The 22182-nt window shown below is 37.3% G+C and overlaps 1 protein-coding gene across 1 annotated transcript; it reads right to left on the bottom strand.

The window, feature by feature from the left end:
- Positions 1-12548: 12548 nt before the first annotated feature.
- LOC120266503 (putative pentatricopeptide repeat-containing protein At3g01580) lies at positions 12549-14623 on the bottom strand. The gene has a single exon (XM_039274135.1). It carries the CDS (start codon positions 14542-14544, stop codon positions 12565-12567), a length of 1980 nt encoding a protein of 659 aa, XP_039130069.1. The 5' UTR covers positions 14545-14623; the 3' UTR covers positions 12549-12564.
- Between the last annotated feature and the right edge of the window lie 7559 nt (positions 14624-22182).

Below are 22182 nucleotides of genomic sequence, written 5' to 3'. Positions count from 1 at the left end.
CACTCAAATAGCTACAGCTCTTGATGTAAATATAAGCATATATGTACCTACAAAAGGCTGTAGTTCTTCATGCAAATATATGCCTATATATACATTCAAAAGGGTACAACTCTTGAAGCAAACATAAGCATATAAACAAACAAGTTTTCATCTTGGCATACAAACATGCCATAAATGGAGAGTTAAGCTTTCTATTGAGGTGGACAATCATCAGTAACTACCTCTAGGTTTGCCGACAAGTTGGCGATGATGAGCTCCTCTCTAACTTGATTACTGTCACTACAGTACTTTGGTAAATTTCCTCACCCTTGAAGCTCCAAGTGGAGAAGCAATGGAAACCAAGGAGATGAAGCAAGCAAGGAAGAGAGGAAGGATGCAAGGAGGTTGAAACTTGGTTTGACAGCAAGCATGGATGTGATAGAGCTCGGGAATTCCTAAGGGAATTCCTCCTTTTAACAAACTTTTCACAGCAAGATGACATGGAGAAGAGAGATTCTGGGAGAAAAAAAAACAAATGATTAGCATCCTAAGCAAGATTTAATGCATAGGAGGGGTCTATAGTAAGTAAGCCTGTAAGGTCTTCTGTCTCAATGTTATGGCCCAACTTACGGTTGTAAGAGCTAGACCATAATCTTCTCTGGATAGCTCTTGCGACCACCCTTACAAGCGTAAGTTGCTCCCTTGTAAGCTCCTTTGGATAGCCCTTACGGTCTGACTTACAGGCATAAGTCCTACCTGTAAGTTCCTCTGTTTGATCCTTATGGTCCTCCTTATGGGCATAAGCATGCCTGCAAGGTTCTTTGTCTGAGGCTTATAGCTGTAAGTATGATCGTAAGGTGCCCATACGATGTTTTTTTTTTTGGCTTGTTCTTTACTTGTTGATGTTGAGAGAGCTCCATCTTCTTTGTTTTGACTCTTAATTACTTCTTTTGACTTTTGCTTTTCCTTAAGCACTGACTGGTAGCTGAGAATATAATTTTCACCATGTTTAGCATCATCTTCCACAAAGATACTTTAATGCATGCCACATAAGTGCACAAAACAATATTAAATAATGCACAAATATACACTTATCAGCCACTCAACCAGTTTTTAAAATATTTACTATAGTAGGAGCACTATGTAATACTATAGATATAATCATTCAGTAGGTCATCTTTTGGGGGAGTGATATTATTCATCTTTCTAGGATTGCAAGGAAGGAAAAAATTTACAATTATTAGGTTATGGTATTTTATATATCATCTTGGGCTCATGTGGTAGGCCATTATTAGTTTGCATATATATTAGACGACTCTCACATAGTAAATCTCTAAAGAGTCGTTAAGTCACCATAATTGGTGCGCCATCATATCAATCTGTCCCTTTGATAACCTTGTTGTGGATGACGCTTGTTGCCTTTGTCCAAAAAAAAAAACTTACATTATATGGAATTTCAATTTTCTTGTTCATTACTGGTGGAATTATTTAAACCTTCATTATTTCTGTCATTTGTCCCTTTAGCACAACATCGTGTTATGTGTTGCTTCTATTAGGGGTTACAGATTATCAAATTTTATTATTAAATATTGGCACTAAAAATAATAATAATAATAACACAATTTAACACAATATGCCTATGTCTATGAGGCCAAGCCCCTAAAACTAAATCTACTAGAAGAGAAAACAAAATTAAGTACAATGGTTTTAGAAGATACTAGGGTATGCACTTCATTCATTGATGATCAACACATAATGTTATCTCTTAAGGCTCACATAAACCAACCTCCGATTGGTCTCAATCTCCCGTTAAAGCGACACTCCTTTTCTAAGATCGTTATAAGATCACAATCTCAATGAACAATAAGCACTCTATCTCTAGATTGATTGATGCCTATATTTTTCCTCCTTAGGCCTATCTCTCCTACTTATCCTGAATCCTAGAATTAAGTCTTCAATAAACTCCTATGAATCGTCTCTTGAAATCTTTCTCTGTCATGATTTTTTATAGGTTCCAAATTTGATGTTGCAATTCCATTTACAACCCAACTTACAACTTGCCCCACCATATATACTTTCTAAACTAGGTGAGTTACAACTCAAGATCACAATACAACCTTAAAACACCATTAATTATTGATCTTTATTGAATCTGAGTCAAATATGACCAGATCTCTTCTAATTTTAGCCATACTAGTAATCAATTGTGCTCGCCACACATTATCATCAGGAACTCAACTTTGTCTTTAAACACATACCCAAATTTAGCGCTTCTAAATCATGCTAAAGAGAGTTTCAAACCAATTTCAAACTCATCTTCAATTAGCCAAAGATAATCTTGACTAATACTTCAAATAAAACTCATGGCTATCTCCAAATATAACTCCCTACTTTCTATAGCACTTCAACAAATTAGTTGACATCATAAAAAGCGCACAGCTTGATTTGATTCTCCATGAAATTAATCTCCATAATAAGTCATTTGCTCCAAATGGTTCTTCTCAATAAATCAATCAAGAATCACTAAGTAGATCTCATAGCTTTTTAATAGTTGTAATCAAATTTCCCTAAAACTATGCAATATGATTCCTTAAACCAAAACACTGGAAGACACTAATTCATCTTAATTGTTCTAGATATCAAAACAGGAAACTATCCCATTTTTCACATTAAATCTATTTAATTAATTGTTTGACAAATAATGGTAACTTATCATGCCAACTTATCATCGTACACTAATAATATGTTCCAAACTTCTTAGCCTGAAGATGAAAAAAATCAATTGACAGAAAGCTTGTTGGTCAACGATAGTTTGGTGCAGTTGGGTGGGCTAGGTAGTATAGGTTAGTCAAATTTTAGTTGATAAGAAATTTTTTTACCATGTATTTTTTGGGCATATTAATTTAATTTAGTTTTTACATAAAATTTTAAATCAAAACTAACACAATCGTAATGGAATTATTATTATTCTAAGCTAATAGGAGTAATGGAAGCAGAATGGGAAGAGAATAAAAGTTATATTATCAATTCAGTTTAAAGTAACTAGACTCCACCTCAACTATCAAGTGTAGTTTGGGCTTTCTTGATTCCTTTACTACTGATTCTAGAGAAATGATGCCCAACACTAGATCTAGTCAAGGAGCTTAACCCTTAAAAGCTCATCTTTGTGCCACTTAGGATAAATGATTCCCTCGACGATTATTTTCTTGGTGTCACTACTATACCTAACTACAATTTTTCTCTTACTTTTTAATAAAGTTATTGTTTATCCACTTTTATTTTAAAAAGTTAAATTAAAATATCTTAAATCTAACAAAAAATTAATTAGTTAGAAAATCAAACCAAAATAAACGAAAATGTGGCTTGGTTCTAGTTTTCTTTGTTTAAAAAATAATAGTGCCGAATATTTCTAGCTCACACAATATTCTAGTTTCCCAAGGGATTTGTAGCATGTGAGATGTAGTAGAGTCGGGCATGGTGAGACGAGCTGTCCTTTTCCTAGCAATCACCTGAACAGCTGGGACACTTGTGCCCTCTGGTTTGGTTGAAGCAGAGATGGTGCAGACTGCCATAGTGATGTAGGTTGATGAGGTAGGCAAGGATTAGGACGAGCTCATTGACAATCCTGCTATCTCAAAATGCTATTAAAAATAACAAGGAGTTTGGGCCCTGGTTGAAACTGCAATGTTGTCATGTGGCTTTACATAGATGAGGCAGCTGGCTAGGTGGCGGACGAGGTGGTTGCCACGATGGTGCTAGAAACCCTGATTATGATGGTTCTCAAGGAGATGAAGCACAACACCCCAACAAGTGGCCTCGTACATGGGTTGCCAACCAATAAGTGGTAGGGTCCTCCCGCATGCAAGAGGCACGTGCCGTGACCTCTGGGTAGGAAAGGCAAAGTCATCCATCCGATACTTCTAAAGCTCATTTGCCTGTTGGTCCCATGGCTTATGACGATTCTTTTCCCTGTCCTGGGGATTCTCTGCCTACTTTAACTCACATCAACTGTGGTGATGTCACTTTAAAGTATGATTCGCTGGCTCCCAAAAAAACCCTACTCCTTGGTAATGTGAATGGCTGCCCATTGGAACTCCAACCGAACAAACCATCGCATTCTCCCAATGACCCCATTTCCACTCTGGAACCCCTACTCATCTCTTCAGTCACTATTCTTTCATCTTCTCAGAGAGAATCCTCAGTAGATCAGCACACTATGGCGGTGGTTCAAGTCATCGATGCCCTTGTTTATTCTTCTACTAGGAAACAAAATATGAGTGAATCCTCTTCTGAATACTTGCATCAGTCGAAGAAGCTGATGATGATATGATCCTTAGTCATATTTAAAAGGATTCCAAGATTGAGGCTCTAGCATGATGAGATCTTCGCAAAAGCCGAACTAAGCCAACGAAAGGGAGAAAATCTCTAGTTACTTAGCCCTTTCATTTTGATTTACTTTGTTTTCTTTTTTATGATCCTTATGAATCTAAAAATTTTCTCCTAGAACTACAAGGGCTTGTCCCAACCCTCACACTATGGATAACATTCGTGATATTATGAATAATAAGAAACCAGATTTCCTTTGTTTGGTTGAAACAAAAGCGACTATTACCATAGTTCAACTATGAGAGATCGGCCCACCTCAGTGAGACCTAGAATAGAACTCAGTAGAAGCCAGGTATTGTTGTTCTTAGTCAGCCATTTCTCACTCCCTTGGAGTCAAACCCGCGATCTAAGCCTTTTGTCTCACTTAAAGTTAGCGCCTCTCACCAATTGAATAAGGACAAAGCAAACATAATGGTTTGTGTACAGGTAGCTTACGGCCTCACTAACGGCCGTAAGCCTCTTCTAGAGAACCTTGGGGGCATGCTTATGCCTATAAGAAATAGTTCAGAGCCAAATTAGAGGACTTTACGGGTGCGACTTACGCCCATAAGGACCATCCAGAGGAGCTTATGACCAGAGCTTATGCTCATAAGGATGGTTACAAGGGGTATTAAAGTAAAACTTATGGTCCAGTGCTTACGTGAAGATGGACTATAACACAAATAGAAGACCTTACAGACGGGACTTACGGTCGTAAGTGTTCTTGTAAGGCTCGTGACCCATCTTTTTCAGCTCCTTACGTCCACGTTCTTATTCCCGTAAGTAAACTGTAAGTAGCTGAGTATAAACAGATCTGATGAGAATTTTTAGGGCATTCTTTGATTCTTTTCTTTAAGGCAAATCTAGGGAAGAAAGGAAGAAAATCTCCAGTGGCTCAATAGATAATTCTAGGAGGAAATTTGGATCCACATTCAAGGGAAAAGATATTGTAGCTACCAAGCTCGTCCTTGGCGGCATTCATGAAAGGTTCTTTAGAGTTTTCTCATGATATATTTCTGGCGCGATTGAGAAGGGGTTTTTATATTTTCAATGTTTGTTATATTGTCTTGTTGTTTTAATGGTTTCCTCCAATAATGGAGGACTAATTTGTTAGATGTTTGGGCTTAGTTGAACTTTATACGTTATCTTTTGACATTGGCTATTGGATTTTTGTGATTTACTTATTTTCTTTGTTGCAATCCATTCTATTTGAATCTAATTGTGTTTTTGAATTCCTGATTTATATTGTGGAGAAAGCCCTAGTTATCATATTTGATGTGCTTTGTGATGAGAAAAAATTCCCACCTAGCATTAACATACCGTGATTAGATAGAATTATAAGTAAGTCTAGAAATAGAGTACTTTGGAGACTCTGTCTCCCTCAATTCTCTCGAGTGAGTTGATGAATATTTCCATGCTCTTTGCAATCAAATGGAATAGAATTTAGGAGAAATTACATTTCTATTATGTATTCTGATTAGGGATAATGTCTCCTCATAAGATAGATTACCTACTTAAGAAACTCTCATTACCTCATATTGAGATTTCACGGAGTATTAATGTGATTGTGTGGATAACTGCATCAGCTTTGCACTGATTCAATTACTTTTTACCCTTGAAAGAGGGTTTAGCATGATTTAGAAAACCTCTCGGTTCAATTAAAATTGCATACTTAGACAACTTTGTCATGTTCTTTATAAAACCCTAGAGGGATACTATGCTAGACATCATTTCTTCTCCTGACTTCTCCTCATTATTTTCATATTCCTTGCTTTAGTTTTCTTTTGTTTACACATATCACTACTTTTTTATTAGGCTAATTTTCAAAATTAGAGTAAGTACTAGTAATCTCATTATTTCCTATGGACTGACATCTTGTTTTTCACACACTTTATTACACAATCAACACGTATACCGAGTTAGTTAAACTGATAGGGTTATACGACACCGACTAAATTAGCACCCCTCAATATGAGTAGTTGCTAATCGATTTTGCCCCGGATGTTACCGACAAAGGAGTCTGGCTCCACCTGAGAAGGGGTAGGAGCTATGAGTCTGGCCTTATAAAGGCCTCGTTCCTCACTAGACCAGCCTTGAGATTCTTCATGTACTCATGGCCCGCTCTTTTGCAGGTAAGGCTGACAGCACAAGAGTGGTGGGGCGACAAGAGCTCCTATTCTTATATAATTTGGTGGAGCATTGGCCCATCCACCTTGGACATATGCTGGTGAACTTTATTACACATCAAGGTTAGCATGTCTGCCTTTAGGTACAATTTTCATCCGTCCCGAATCACATGCTTGATCAAGGATACGGGGTAGCCTGATCAGCTCCAAGACCAGTAGATTATGGGCAGCTCGGCACCCCTCAGCATGGACACTTTTTGGCTGATGGTGATGGTCACGTGGCCCAGCTCCAGATGGATCCTCACCCTAACCTCCACAAAGCAACCACCAGAGAGGAGTAAGGATGCGGATGAGGAGTCAAACAATAAGTTTGACAGTGAGTTATTCGTTGCATCGACCACTACATCGGTAGGTACATCTAGCCTAGTAGCTCCTTGCCAACGCAGATATTAGATTCAGGAGCTACAACATAGATCCAATATCTACAAGAAGGGCAGTAGGCGATTATAGCGACAGAGGCACGGCTCGAGGCCGACCTTGGCCATGCTCTGGGTCTCCTTAGCCGCCTAGTTCGTTCTCCGCCACCACCAGCATCGACACCTTCCCCGACACCACATCCTCCATCAGACTCAGGACTATTAAGCAGCCGAGCATTAGTTTTTATTTTTATTCTACTTTGTATTTCAAGTTTCAGTATTTTGTGTTCATCATTTACGGCAAGGGTTGGCCCTGATTAGTTTGTATTTATTTCAATACATTTAGTGGATTTTTACTTTTCTGTTTTGTTATCTTTTATTTTGTTAAGAGTTAATGCCTTCCCTTGTATTTGCATGACTTTATTGTAACACCCACCATCCTCAATTGTAAATGGGATGCTCACTCGAACTTTTTTGACCTTGAGTGACCCACTACTTGGGCACTTCAATGGACACACTCGCCGATTTCAAGGAACAATGACCTTTCATATAGGGAAGTACTCGTTTTCCACTTCCCTCATATTCTTGTTTACATTGCCTTGCATATTAATCTTTTACAACATTGAGGACAATGTATGATTTAAGTGTGGGGGAAGGGTTTAGGATTTCATTATATTCTTGTTTACATTGCCTTGCATATACATCTTTTACTTCAATTGACATGTTTACTTGCATGTATCTACTTTCCATCGATTAAAAGGCTTATGATAAACCAGCTTCAACATATCCCCAATAGAGTCAACAATGACATTCGCTCTTGGAATCATTCCTCTGTTTCTACTGCTGGCAGGGTTACTCTCCTGAACAACACCATTTTTGTTATTCCTAACTATATCCTCTCTGTTATGCATTCCCCTAATACTATTCTGGATTGAATCTCCAAGATTGTCTGAAATTTTCTCTGGTTTAGGACAAGCAATAATAGGGGCTTCCATTTTATTGGCTGGACAGTTGCAACACTTAGCAAACCTAAAGGGGATTGGGCCTGTGGAATCATAGGATTATCAAACACTTGATGATCGCCAAAAATATTTTTTCCATTCTCATTTTTGAAAGTAAAATTTAGGTTGATATCATTAATTACAAGTATAAAGATTGCCATATTTGGAGTCTTGATAACATTGCTCATTCTTCTTGGTTCTACAAGTTGCTTTGTAATTCTTCTAATATTCTAAAATCTTATCTTAGAAGCCATTTAGAGGGACTTACGGGTAGAACTTACGCCTGTAAGCTAGACCATAAGGATCATCCAGAGGGGCTTACGAGCTTTCAAGGGGCATATAGAGAAGCTTACAATCCAGCTTTTACGGCCATAAGCTGGAGCATAACACCATATAGAAGTCTTTGGGGATGGGACTTATGACCATAAGTAATCCCATAAGTCTCGTGATCCATCATCCCCAGCTTCTTACTGCCACATCTTTACACTTGTAAGTAGGCACAGTATAAATATTCCTGACAAAGGTTTTAAGGCATCTTGGGTTCTAATTGAAGGTGAGGCTGAAAGGAAGAAAGGGGGTGAATATCCAAGGGTATAGAGGCGATTCTAGAGGGAGATTCATCCCTTCTATCTTGGACAAGAAGGGTTGTAGACATCAAGATTAGCTTGGAGACATTCATGAAAGGTCTTCTGGCGTTCTTTGGCAATCATCTCTCGACATGATTGAAAAGGGGATTTTTCATGTTTTTATTGGTTTTCATCGTGTCTTGTTATTTGGATGCTTGTCCTCCATTAATGGAGGGCTAATTTTGTAGATGTTCGAGCATAGTTAAACTCTAGGATTTTATTCTATTTTGACATGGGTTGTGGATCATGTTATTTTAATTGTTTCTTAATTGCAATATATGTTATTTGAGTCCAATCTATGTTATTTGAGTCCAATTGAGTATTTGATTATTATTATTTATAGCACTTTGCATGTAATTGTTGAATATATGATTAAATTTGGTGTTTAATTCGCTTTCATTTCATATTCAAGCTGTAATAAAGACATAGATCAAGAGGAACAAGTTTGAGGCAATTTGAGTTAAGTTTGGAAAAAAAAAAAAACAGAGTTTTTAGAGTGACTTACGATCGGGCTTACAGGTGCTATTAAGGATGATTACTGTAGCAATGTGTTATTTATGATACTGTAGCAAATCATTATTATAGGCACTATTACGGCGTAACACCAAACCCGAGAAGCTTACGAGAACTGTTATAGCTATAAGCATTTGGTCGTAAGGACCTCTTATGACCTTAAGAACCCTCGATTTATTAGTTATTAAAGCTCAGAAACTAGGGCTTTTTTGGGATCTTCTTCTCTACTTTTTTGGTTATTCTTTAGGCGGTGATTTTTGGGGGCTTCAGTTGCATATCTTGTCCAAGGAAAGAAAGCAAGAGGAAGAGACTAGACAAAAGTTCAAAGCTTCAAGGGAGCCATTCATGAAGAGATCTCGGCGGTGATATTAGAGAATCTTCGAAGAACTTCATCCATCTAAAAAGATTGTGAGCTTTGAGGGAGTTTTATTATTCTCTTTATGTATTTTATTTTATTTTGATTGGATTGTAGTTCTTCATTAATGGAGAACTAATTTCGTAGATGCTTGGGCGTAGATAAACTCTAGGTTACATGATCCATGACAAAATCTTTGGAAGATTATATAAACATGGAATAATAATATTTTTTAAAAATATATTTTTATTTTATGTTTAAATTTTTTTAATGAAAGCTCTCAAATATTTTTTTTGAAAATTATTTAATTAATAAATGGCACATTAAACAATAGGCAACCATAAAATCAACCACGCCTCATAATTACTTAGTGAACGTTTCATATAAATTCTATGTAAATTATTTTCCATAATTTGAATGTCCTTAACTTTAACAAAAATTTACAAATAGAATAACAAATAAAAATAAAAAAAATTATACATGAAACATAAGATAGGAGGAAACAAAGTTGTAATTCACTCTAATCTTTTTCTTCAATTGTTATTTGGATATTCATAAATTAAAAAAAAAATATTTTCCCAATAAAAATTTTAGGGGGAAAACATTTACTTTTTAAAATCCAAAAATTAAATTGACTATATGTATTTTTAGTTGATGTATTAAATCAAGAGAAAGAAAATTAAAAATTACTTAAAAATTACTTAAAAAAAAATAATTTAAATTTTTAAAAAGACCACTTTGAACAAATTAATATATATATATATATATATATATGTTTTGAATAATTAAAAAAATATTGATAAAATGAACAACAAACTAAAATATATTTAATCATGATTAATTAAATAAATCAATCTCACGAAAAAATCATTTCCAATTCATGGTCTCTGCATGGAAACAGCTTACAAAAAAAAGGGAGAGAGAGAGAGAGAGAGAGAGAGAGTAAAAGTTTCATATAATTCTACTAAAGCAAGTCTCACAATATAATTTACAACATTGTTCATAATCCCTTATTTAGTATTAAAAAAAATTAAAAAACACTGAAAATAAATTTAGGATATTGGAGAAAATTGATGTAAATTTTATTTTATTAGATTAGAATTAACTTTGCATATGAATTGATATATTTTTAATAAAAATTAGGATGAAATTATTCATATATTGATATGTTGTGCCGGGGAGTAGGAAGAAAATTTTCTGGAGTTAATGAAGAGGGAAGATTGTTGTCACTTCATTTGTTGTGAAGGTTGATGTAGTGGAAAGACTAACATAGGGACGGTACCAGTACTTATTAATAAGAAGGGCTGATGGTGAGAGGAGCTGTTTTCGGCTAAAATAACGGAATCATTTGTGCCAAGAGGGCTGAAGCCCATGCTAGCCTCCTTTTGGTTATGTCCCTGACTGTGTTTGCATTTGCAATGTTATTGATGTTGTGAAGCTGTGAGAGGAAATTGGTGTGATGTTGTGAAGCTGTGAGAGGGAATTGGTGCCTTAGTTGTTGGTGTTGAAGAGGGTGTTGTAACTGAGGAGCTGGTTAGAGAGATGAAGCTCAGCAATGGAGGAGGCAATAGAAGGGTAGTTAATATGGTTAGTGATGAGGCAGCTGAGTTGAGTCAGAGGGTTGTTATCTGACATGGAGACCGTTATTGACTAGTGTTCTGAGTGAGAGAAAACTGGGTTAACCTGAGCCGTCCGATCTTTGTAAAGAAAGGGTCCACTAATTTGTAATTCTAGCCCCTCATTGCATTTCCTATAGAAATGAAACAGTTGTACAAATGAAGATTGAATGATGTTCTTCTTTATTTCTCTATTTTCCTTCTTCCGTTTTTTGACCTTTCCTTGCTTCACTTGAATTCTTTTGTAACATATATTTTTTTAAAAGAAATTTTTTTTACCATAATGAGAATTTTGACGCAACCCCTAAATTTTTTTTAAAAAATAATAAAATCTTGCTGAGTGCACAATGCTCTCTAATTGAGTGAAATTGAAAAGAATTTGGAAAGAATTTTTCTTTCTTAAAAGAAATTACAAAAACTTCAACAATACATAAATTTTTCCAATTTCTATAGGTTTTTTTTTTAAATCTCTCTTTTATAATCATTTCCTCTTAGTTTATTTAATATTATTATTAATATCATTTTTTTACAAAGACGATAAATATTGTCAAAAGGCAAATATATATGGAAATGCATTTATGGAATATGCCATGCAATTCTGAAAAAAGAGGGAGACATCACTTCACCTGGGTCCCATTTGGACACAGTAAATAATATTTAGGCTAAGAACAATATATGAAGAATATTGCCACTACTATAGTATTTGTAACAATCAATAGGTTAAGTTCTCCAGAGATGTAGTTAGCTTCCATTGACCGGTGATGTGAGCTCACCACCACAAGGTTTAGGTGACTTTTTCTTTTTTAAATTTCACAAATCTCTCCTAGTTATTTTCATTTATCTAATCAATAAATTCTTTTCCTATGTATTGTTACTAAAGAAAATTATATACTTCTTATGTAAATATGTATCATTATAAAACCTGAAATTATATATACACACATTTATAATAAAGTTTGTGCTTTTACATGAATGCCTTAAAAAGAAATTGAGATTTTTTTAATTGATGCCTCTAATTGGAAACTATAGCTTCATTTCACTTAACTTTTAACTTAAAATAAAAGCATATAGGAAACATTTCGCTTGGACTAGAGTCAGGAGGACTTATAAAGTTTGGCCTAATTATTTATTTTTATCCTTAAATTATAAAATAGTTTATTGAGTCCATAAACTTAAATAAAAATGTGCATTTTGACCCCATTTCTACTAAACAGTTAAATAGAAGTGGGCCAAGTTTTATAACAAAATCAACACATTTATAATTTCCGAGTTGAAATCAACAATGAACAAAATTCAAGGGTCATTGATGGCTTTAATCTATTATTAAATAATAAAATATAGTTAATTATAATATATATATATATATATATATATATGTTTCAAAGGTTTGTGTCATGTGTGTGTATATATATATATGATAAGAAAGAACCTTGAACTAATAAATAAACTACCATTATGGGTAGTTAGTATTTCATCTCCTCTAAAAAAAATCATAACATATATTTTATAAATAATAATCATAAAAAACAAGTAACTCAAAATATTCACCATCAACTCCATAAAACATTCAAAAAGAAAATTGAATTCCATTACCCATCTGAATTGAGCTATAACCACTTGTTTTCTTCAATCTTCTCTCCTTAATTACACTCTTAATTTCAATCACATTGTCCCAATTTCCATCAAAAGCATACATATTAGACATCAAATTATAGTACCCTGCATGTTCAGGTTCCAGTTCAAGCAATTTCATTGCCACAAACTTGCCCATTTTGATGTCCTGATGAATCCTACAACCAGCAAGCAATGCACACCAAGCATGGGGGCTGACTCCCGCCGCCGGCATCCCCTCAATAACCTTCAAAGCCTCCCGCAATTTACCGGTCCGCGCAAACATGTCAACCATGATGTTACAATGTTCTGAATTAGGCAACATACCATATTCATTCTGCATACTATAAAAGATCTTATTGCCTTCTTCAATCAAACCTGCATGACTGCAAGCGGTTAAGACTGCTACAAATGTGACATTGTTTGGTTTGATCGACGAATCAATCATTTGCTGGAACAATGTAATGGCATTGATACCGTGACCGTGAATTCCATAGGCTGTGATCATAGAACACCACACGGCCACGTCTTTATCAGTGACAGAATTGAACACCTTAAATGCGTCAGTCAAGCTGCCACATTTGGAGTAAAGGTCGATAAGCGCCGTGTTTACAAAGAGTTTGTTGTCGAAACCACTGAAGATTATGTAGCTGTGGAGGCAAATGGCTTGATGAAGATTACTCAACTGTGAGCATGCGGAAAGGACCTTCACTATAGTAACTGCATCTGGACTAGCGTGATCCTCCAACATGCGCCGGAAAAGCCTTAATGACTCATCCGCAAAGCCATTTTGAGCACATCCGCCTATCATTACAGACCAAGAGACGGTATCCTTCTTTGGCATTCGATGAAAGAGATCAATTGCCTCATTGTAACAAGAACACTTCATGTACATGTCCATTAGAGAGGTCGAGACACCTAAATCCAATTCAAAGCCTTTTTGGATCGCAAGCTCATGCATCCTCCTTCCTTCTTCCAAATCAATAGCTAATGCACATGCTTGCAGAACACTAACCATAGTAATTGAATTCGGCTCCAAACCATTCCCAACCATTGTTCTATAAACATCAAGCGCATGAACAGCATTCCCAGTTCGAACATGACAGGAGATCATACAACTCCAAGTGACCACATCTCTGTCAGGCATATAATCAAATACCCTCTGTGTCCATTCAACGGTGCCCAAATTCGCATAAAAGTTCAAAATGGAATTGCAAAGTGATAATTTTGATAGTAAATTTCTCTTAAGAACATATGCATGACAAGATTTACCTGCACGAAGGTTGCCCAATTGGCTGAGAGCTGATACAATGCTTATAAGCGTTACTGGATCAGGAGTGACACCATGCCCAACCACCATGTCCGAGAAGAACAACACTGCATCCACGGCCAATCCGTTCTGCTGGTACCCAGAAACCACTGAGGTCCAGAGCACAACATCTGGTGCAGGAAATTCATCAAACACTTTGCGTGCACCACCCATGTCCCCACACTTTCCATACATTTCTACAAGTCCAGCACCAACAAACATGTCTGAATGAGCGGTCGGGTTTTTCACAGCAAGACAATGAATGACACGGCCGAGATTGAGGTCGGGGACAGCCGCGCAGGCCTTGAGAACGATGTGAAGGGTGAAGCAGTCAGGTTGGTGGTTCATGCGAGGAAAGAGGAAGAGCACATCGCGCCATTGGTGAGCTAGGGAGTGTGCACGTAGGATGGCGTTCCAAAGGCGGGTGTTTGGATGAGGTGTTTCGTCGAACACCTTGCGGGCGCTGTCGAGAGAACGAAGGTTAGAGTAGGACGAGACGAGGTTCGTGGCGAAGAAGTAATTGAAGGGTAGGAGGCCGGTGCGGAGGAGGAGGGAGTGGAGATTGGTTAGGGTTTTGGCGTCGGAACAGGAGAGGAGGAGATTGGAGAGCTGCGCTTTGCTTCTCATTCAAGCAGCAATGGTTCCGCTTCGGTGCTCGCTCGGGGGACAAAGCCAACCGTGCCGAGCTACGCAAGATGACTGTTTCCATTGGGGGTTTCCGTCGAGTAGAGATGGCAATACCCATAACTGACCCCACCCTACCCCTCGACCGAGTTTGACGAGTAAAAACCCGCTGATGAATGCGTGCGTAGAATTCTAATACCCGACCCGCTCAACCCGACTCAAATTAAAAATTAAAAAATTATTTAATATATATATATATATATATATATATACTAATATTTTCTACAACTTAACAATTTAGGGGTTTTTATTTTTTTCTCTTAGTTTTGATCTTGTAATTTTATAATTATTTTTATTTTTATTTTATTTTTATAAAAATTTATAATTACTTTAAAAGTTATTTTTTTATAAAAAAATAATATTTTTTTATTAATTTTTTTAATATTAGAGGGCGAGGGCGGGTATACATGGTGCACTGATTCATCGGGTGCGGGTGTGGGTTTGGGTTTTTAAAACCCGTCGGGTTTGGGTTCGGGTATATTAGTGGGATATCGGGTACGGGTACGGGTATGGTAATACCCGCACCCGAGGCGACCCGTTGTCATCCCTACCGTCAAGCACCTTAATTGATCAGATTTTAAAAATAAAAAAATAAAAAAATAATAATAATAATAATAATAATAATAATAATAATGATGATGAAAATTTTCAAAAATACAAACATATTACATATGGTTTTACAATTTTTTTTTAAAGATATAAAATTACTGTTTACCCCTCGTGAATTTCAAATATTCCCAAACAGCCCCTCTAAGTTTAGCAAACCCCGGACAACCCTTCTGTTAATGTTTAACTTCCCTTTTACCCCCTACCGTTCACTTCAAATGGGTACATGTTGTGAAATCCCATTTTTGCCCTTGAAAATGGTGGGAAAAAAAGCGTCAAATCACATCATGTCCAACATTTTCAAGGGCTTTCGGCTTGCTTTCTGTTAGACAATGCCTAGAAGTTGCATTACATCTTCTTGTTCTTCTCCTCATTTGGTTTGTTCGATTTCAGTTCTACCGGTTTCGTAATACGGTGAGAATTTCTTCTTTGCTATCACTTTGACCATTCTGCGGGAGGGTGGGAGTAACAGAATTTATAAGCAATGGATGTTTATTATGGAGGGTTTTTGTGGTAATGATAGATGTAAATTTGTTTCAGGGAACAAGTCTGGGTAAAGTTTATCATACCCGAAATATATAAATCGGTTTCTCCAACAGAAAATGAAGTTGATTTCCATCGGATTGATCAAGTGCACTCCATCTTCAAATGAGCTGTAGTCGATCTTGTTGTCGAGACAGACGATGTGCCATTGTCGAATCCTACTGAAAACGAGTTCATTTCGTTATAAAGTTCTTCTCGTTTATGGTAGTTCTTCTCGTTTATGGTTATCTAGTTGTATATTTTAAATACTGTTTAACTCTTTGTTATTCTCTGTTTAAATATATTACATATTTGTTTAAGAATTGTCGTCTCCGTTTAAATTTGTCTTTACCTGTTTAACTATTCATATTAACGTGTAAATTCTCAAAGTCTCTGCGTAAAATATTGATCTTTTTCGTTTGAATTGAAGTGTTGGCAGGTGGCAGGTGGCAAGGTTATGGTATCCCGTACATAAGAATTAATGACGGCATTAATTCTTGTGCACGGTAACATAAATATCCGATCGCCCGTTCGTTGTGATCAGTCAATCTCGATCCACTATGCATTTCCCTTTTTCTCTCGGATATGAAGCGTCAACCTGCTTGGACTTCACACCATAAATGACAAGGAAGAACCCTTCCCATGGACAACCACTACTCGTCGTCCTCATCCTCCTCCTCCTCCTCATCTGCTTCTTGTGTATGATATTCGCTGGAGTCAGACGAAAATTCGAAGATCATCTCTATCTTAAAGGATGTCTCATGATCCTCCTCATCTTGAGAATCAATCAGCCGTAATCACGCAACAAGTTAAGCTATTTTTTCTTGCCCAAATCGAAGTTCCCGCATAATTGCCTGAATGCAGAGGATTCTCCAGCGGTGGATGATGGGCAAGCAATTAAGCGGGCATTTCGACTTGGGCAAGAAAAGAAAGTTTTCACTTATTGCTTGATTGCGGAGGATTCTCTAGAGGAGGAAGATCATGAAACATCTTTTAAGACGGAGTTGATATTTATCACTTGAGAATTGTTCTTACCCTTTAAGAACTTTTTTCAGTGTACAAATATTACTTTCTGTATTTAACTCTCAGGATCTTCACTTAAGTCAGACCATGACACATTGATTAATAGACGTTTTTATGAATGTGTTTGCTTAACCTTTTTTAACGTGTTGCATTCTACGTTGTGCAGGTTCAAGTTGATGCGCATGTTATGCAACCGCCATGAGCATTCGAATGTACAGATACTTGGTGAGTCAAACCGAAATCTTAATAGACGAACGAGGGTTGACTCGCGAGTGTCCGAGGTCCGAGAGACGTTGTAAATGTTGTAAATGTTGTAAATGTTTTATTTTAAATGAAACAAGCTTATTTGAGTGTGAACTTATGATATTTAATCAGATTCTCCATTGTAAACGTTTAAATATTTTAAACAAACAAACTTATTTGAGTGTCAACTTGTGATAACTTGTGAAATTTAAACAGAGACATAGTAAAAACAATTTGAGAAACAAAAAAGGGCATTGTAAACAAAACAAAATGTTAAACAATAATCGATTTACTATTTAAACAGTGACAACGGTGTTTAAGCAAATACATAAAGATGTTTAAACAGTGACCCAGGAGGTACCCATCTTCAACGCTATGTCAGTGAAAGCATTCAATTTAAACAATAACATATATTTCAAAACAGTTAAATCACTATATTTAAACGGTTTACATATTATTTAAATGATATAGAATTTATTTAAACCGTTAATCGTTAGTTTAAACACTATATGTATCGGTTTAAACATAAAAAGCTTGACGTTTAAACAGAGACTCATGATAAGGTGAGAACTTTCCTTCGAGCGATGACAATATGGTTTCCTCGCGACAGTGACATATATTTCCTTTTTTGCCCTTGGGATGGAGGGAAAAATTCCGCCCAATCACATCACGTCTAGTCTAACCTTTATGCATACAACTGTGCACTTTTTTGTTTGCCTTTCTGATTGTTGTTTGTTCTTTACATCTTCTTCTTCTTCTTCTTCTTCTTCTTCTTTTTGTTCTTCTTTTCATTTGGTTTGTACGATTTGGTTTTCGGCCGATATATTATGGAGAGTTTTTGTGGTATTGCTAGATACAACGGGGAGGAAAGAGTGCTAATGTTCACGGCTCAGACTTCTTGGGAGTTGGTGTTAGTTGAGGAAAGATTTTATCACACCCGATGGATATAAAACGGTTTGTCCAATAGAAAACAATGTTGATTTCCAACGGATGTGTCACGTGCACTTCATCTTCAAATGCCCTGTAGTTGATCTTGTTGTCGAGACAGATAATGTGCCATTGTCGAATCCTAATGAAAACGAGTTTTTCTCGTTGTAAGTTCCTTCTCTTTTATTTGATCCAGTTGTATAGCTTTATTATTGTTTAAGTATGTCAGTCTCTGGTTAAAATCTTGTACTATTCGTTTAAGTTAATTGTTCACTGTTTAACTATTTAATTTATCATTTAAATGTTTACTTTATCATTTAAATAGTCTATTCTCTATTTAAAATATTGATCTTTTCATTTAACTGAAGTGTTGGCAGGAATTCAGATTCTGCGAGCGCTCCCGTTCAACCCCATGGTGACCGTGACGGTGTGGGATGTCTTTCTTCCTCGTCAGATCATTCTAAAGTGCTGTCGTTGGATATCGGACAACGTTTTGACGGTGTTGAACATTTTAGGGACGTACTTCGAAATTTTGCAATCAAACGGAATTTTGACTTCAAATTCATAAAAAACGAAAAAAAACATCGGGTGATTGTGGAATGCGCTGCCGATGGTTGTCATTGGTGCCTTCATGCATCAAAAGAGTATAATAAAAATAGTTTCAAAATCAAGATAATCAACCCGTCAGACACTTGCGGTGGTGGAATAGGTTCGGCGTCACATCCGAAAGCGTCCAAAAAATGGGTAAGCGCACGAGTGATTCAGAAGCCCAAGGACCGGCCCTTGTACAAGGCCATCGACATTCAGAAGGACATGTTGCCGGAACATGGTGTCCACATACCATACAAGCAGGCTTGGTTGGGAAAAGAGCATGCCCGGGTGGTCCTCGACGGCAGTGACATCTCCAGCTACGATTTGTTGCTTTGGTATGTGGATAAGGTGGCTGAGACAAAACCCGGCAGCATTGCGATCTTGGAAAGAGACGGTGATCGTTTTAAATGTGCATTCTTTTCTTTCAGCGCGTGTATTGTGGGATTCAAGAGGGCTTGCAGGCCGCTGCTGTTTCTTGATGGTACCCACCTCCTTGGAAAGTATCGGGGTACTATACTGGGTGCCACAAGGAAAGATGGAAATAATGGTTTTTTCCACGTCGCCTTCGGTATTGTCGATAACGAGACCGATGTCAATTGGACTTGGTTCATATCCAAGTTAGGCGATGCTTTATACGAGGAAGGAGATTATCATGAGATAATTACCTTCGTGTCGGACAGGTCCAAGGGCCTTGTGAACGCAATTGTGAGAGTCTTCCCTTCTTCGCCACATGCATACTATCTTCGACATTTGGAGGCCAATTTTATGAAAGCCAATGTCAGACTTGGGAAGGCATTGAGGGAGGAGTGCTGGTCTATATGCTTTCTCATTGCGTGGGCATCCACAGCTAAAGAATTCGATGATACCGTGAATGAACTGCATGCCACATCACCCGAAGGCCATCACTGGTGATTAATAAATCGGATATGGCACATTGGTCGAATTATCTGTTCAGAGGTGATTGTTGGGGTGAGATGTATTCAAATGTCGCAGAGTCGTTCAATGCTTGGATCAAAAAAGCTCGTCATTTACCGGTGACGAAAATGGTTGACTCTATAAGGTCTGCGATTGTTGATTTACACTTAACATTTAGTGTTACCCTTTAAAAATTTTCATATTTGTTTAATTAAGATTGTCTGACTTTAAATATTAATTTAATCCTTTAAATATTTACCCTACTGTTTAAACCAGTTTACCAATTATTTAACCATCACTGTCTTTATTTAACCTTATTTGTCAGGTTCAAGTTGATGCGCATGTTATGTAACCGCCGTGAGCAAGCGAACAAATGTGAGACCTACTTATGCCTAGACATACATTCGAAGGTAGAGATAATTGTCGAGGATAGCCGAAATCTTCGTGTTGGTCGTTGTGTCGATGATCGTTACCAAGTGATCGACCAGTGCAGCAACTTTGTAGATCTTGCCATCAGAACTTGTTCATGTCGAAGGTGGCAAGTTTATGGTATCCCTTGCAAACACACTTGCGCTACAATAATGCAGACGGACACCAACGTTCATCGATTTATTAGGGGCTACTTCACCGTCGACAATTACAAACTGGCGTATAAGGAAGATATATTCCCCATACCCGACGATGACAAGCCTTCAGACGGAAATCGTGAGCTTCGTATGCGACCGCCTGTGACGAGAAGGCAGCCTAGGCGTCCTAGACGAAAGAGGATCAAGTCGCAAGCGTTTGATGTCCACAAGTTACATTGCAGCCGCTGCAATGGATCCGGTCACAATCGTAGATCTTGCAATGAAATTGTCGCCGACTAGGCATTGTAAATAAGCTGACTTCTAAAGAGAAACAATCTGAATTGAGTGGCAACTTTTCATATTTAAACAAATAAACTCTTAATCTTTACAGTGAACGCATTTATTTAAACAGAGACAGTGTTATTGTAAACAGAGAAACTGTAATTTTAAATATTTCACACTGATATTTAAACGATAGCTGGTAAATTTAAACAATGAATCTGAAAGGTAAACAATGACACTATAAATTAAACAATGAAATGAAACTGAATGGAATTTAACCTGCTTTACAATTGAAAACAAACAAAATTTACATTGAGATATACAAGTCATGTTCTTCGGAAACAAAAACAATGAATTGCATTTGTCCTGGTTTACATTCGAAAATAAAATTTACATTGACATATACAAGTCCTGTTCTTCGAAAACAAAATTTAACCCGCTTGCGACGACCCCCCTTTCTCATGGACGCCGGCTGCCCTCTCCTCTTTAAGTATGCAGGAAACATACTTTAATCTCAGGTAAGGAACGTCTGTCTGCGGTAGCCGTAGCTTCTCATCGAAAAGTAATTGCTCTATAAACCGCATGACATAGACGGCGCAATCGACGCTTCCTTGTTTTTGGCATGGGGTTTCCATGTCGTGAATGAGTGGGTACTTTGCGGTCGCCGACTCGATGAACTCCATATCGATACAATTGTCGAATAGATTCCGCTGTCGAGATATGCAAGTTGAGATTAGAATACCGATTAAATACCAAACACTATTAATCGGACATAATTAAAGAACTTACCATGTCCAACGCGTCTTTATCGTACCCCACGCATGAAGAATAATGCCTGTATTCTTGTTTATCATTGTCAAGGACGACGATATGGAAGTGGCCATTCATGATTATCGGGAGGATGACAATTTGAACTTCATGCAAGTTGCGCACAGCATCTCCGATCATAGCTATAGTGGTTTCATGTGCGTCGTCCTGCTTTGACATAAACATCGCCAGCGGTCGTGTGATGGAGGCGCGCTTCTTATAAGGATATGACACTTTGCTCAGCGACTTTTGTATTATGCATACGAAAGCGTCCATCACATCATCTGTGACCATCTCCTTTCCCTTAAGCAGAGTGTATAGTTTGTCCCGCGTGGTGCTGATAGCATCATTCTTCCACACGACAGTGCTGAGGTTAAACGATAACAGATACAATTAGACCATATTGTTAATATTTAAATGATATTATCAATTTTCAAATGATATTATAAATAATTAAACATTAAATAGATAAATTAAATGATAATATATAAACATTTAAACACTATCATAAAAACTTTAAACTTACCTGTCCATAGGGCAGTTGAGGAAGATCCTCATCAACTCCTGCTCGTATTTGTTAAGACGCGATTGGCCAACCCATTTTTTCTTCTTCGGAACAAAGACTTTCCGAGCCGTCTCGTCCCATTGTTGATTGGCCTTCATCATCTCTCTCGTTGCTCGTTCGAGGTCTTCATGGGGCACTGTCGTTGAGCCTTGACGGTGTTCAGCACCAGCATCATCTTCCTTAGATGCGGGCACGACGACAGCATCAACCACAGACACATCCTTGCATGGTTGTTGTTGTTGAGGGATTGTGTCTGGCTTCGATGCGGGGACGATGGCGACATCATCAACCACAGACACATCCTTACATGGTTGTTGTTGTTGTGGGATTGTGTCTGGCTTCGATGTGGGGACGATGACAACATCAACCGCAGACATATCCTTACATGCTTCTTCTTGTTGTGGGATTGTGTCCTGCTTTGATGCGGTACTGTCGGCCACGGCCACAGCTATGGCAATAGATTCAACGATCTTCTCAACCGTGGCCACGATAACAGCATCAACGGGAGACACACCCTTAGCTTGTTCTTGTTCA

This window comes from Dioscorea cayenensis, chromosome 8 (genome assembly GCF_009730915.1).
Source record: "Dioscorea cayenensis subsp. rotundata cultivar TDr96_F1 chromosome 8, TDr96_F1_v2_PseudoChromosome.rev07_lg8_w22 25.fasta, whole genome shotgun sequence".
Taxonomy (NCBI): Eukaryota; Viridiplantae; Streptophyta; class Magnoliopsida; order Dioscoreales; family Dioscoreaceae; genus Dioscorea; species Dioscorea cayenensis.
Note: the sequence above shows the minus strand (reverse complement) of the source record. Positions and strands in the feature narration are given on the sequence as shown.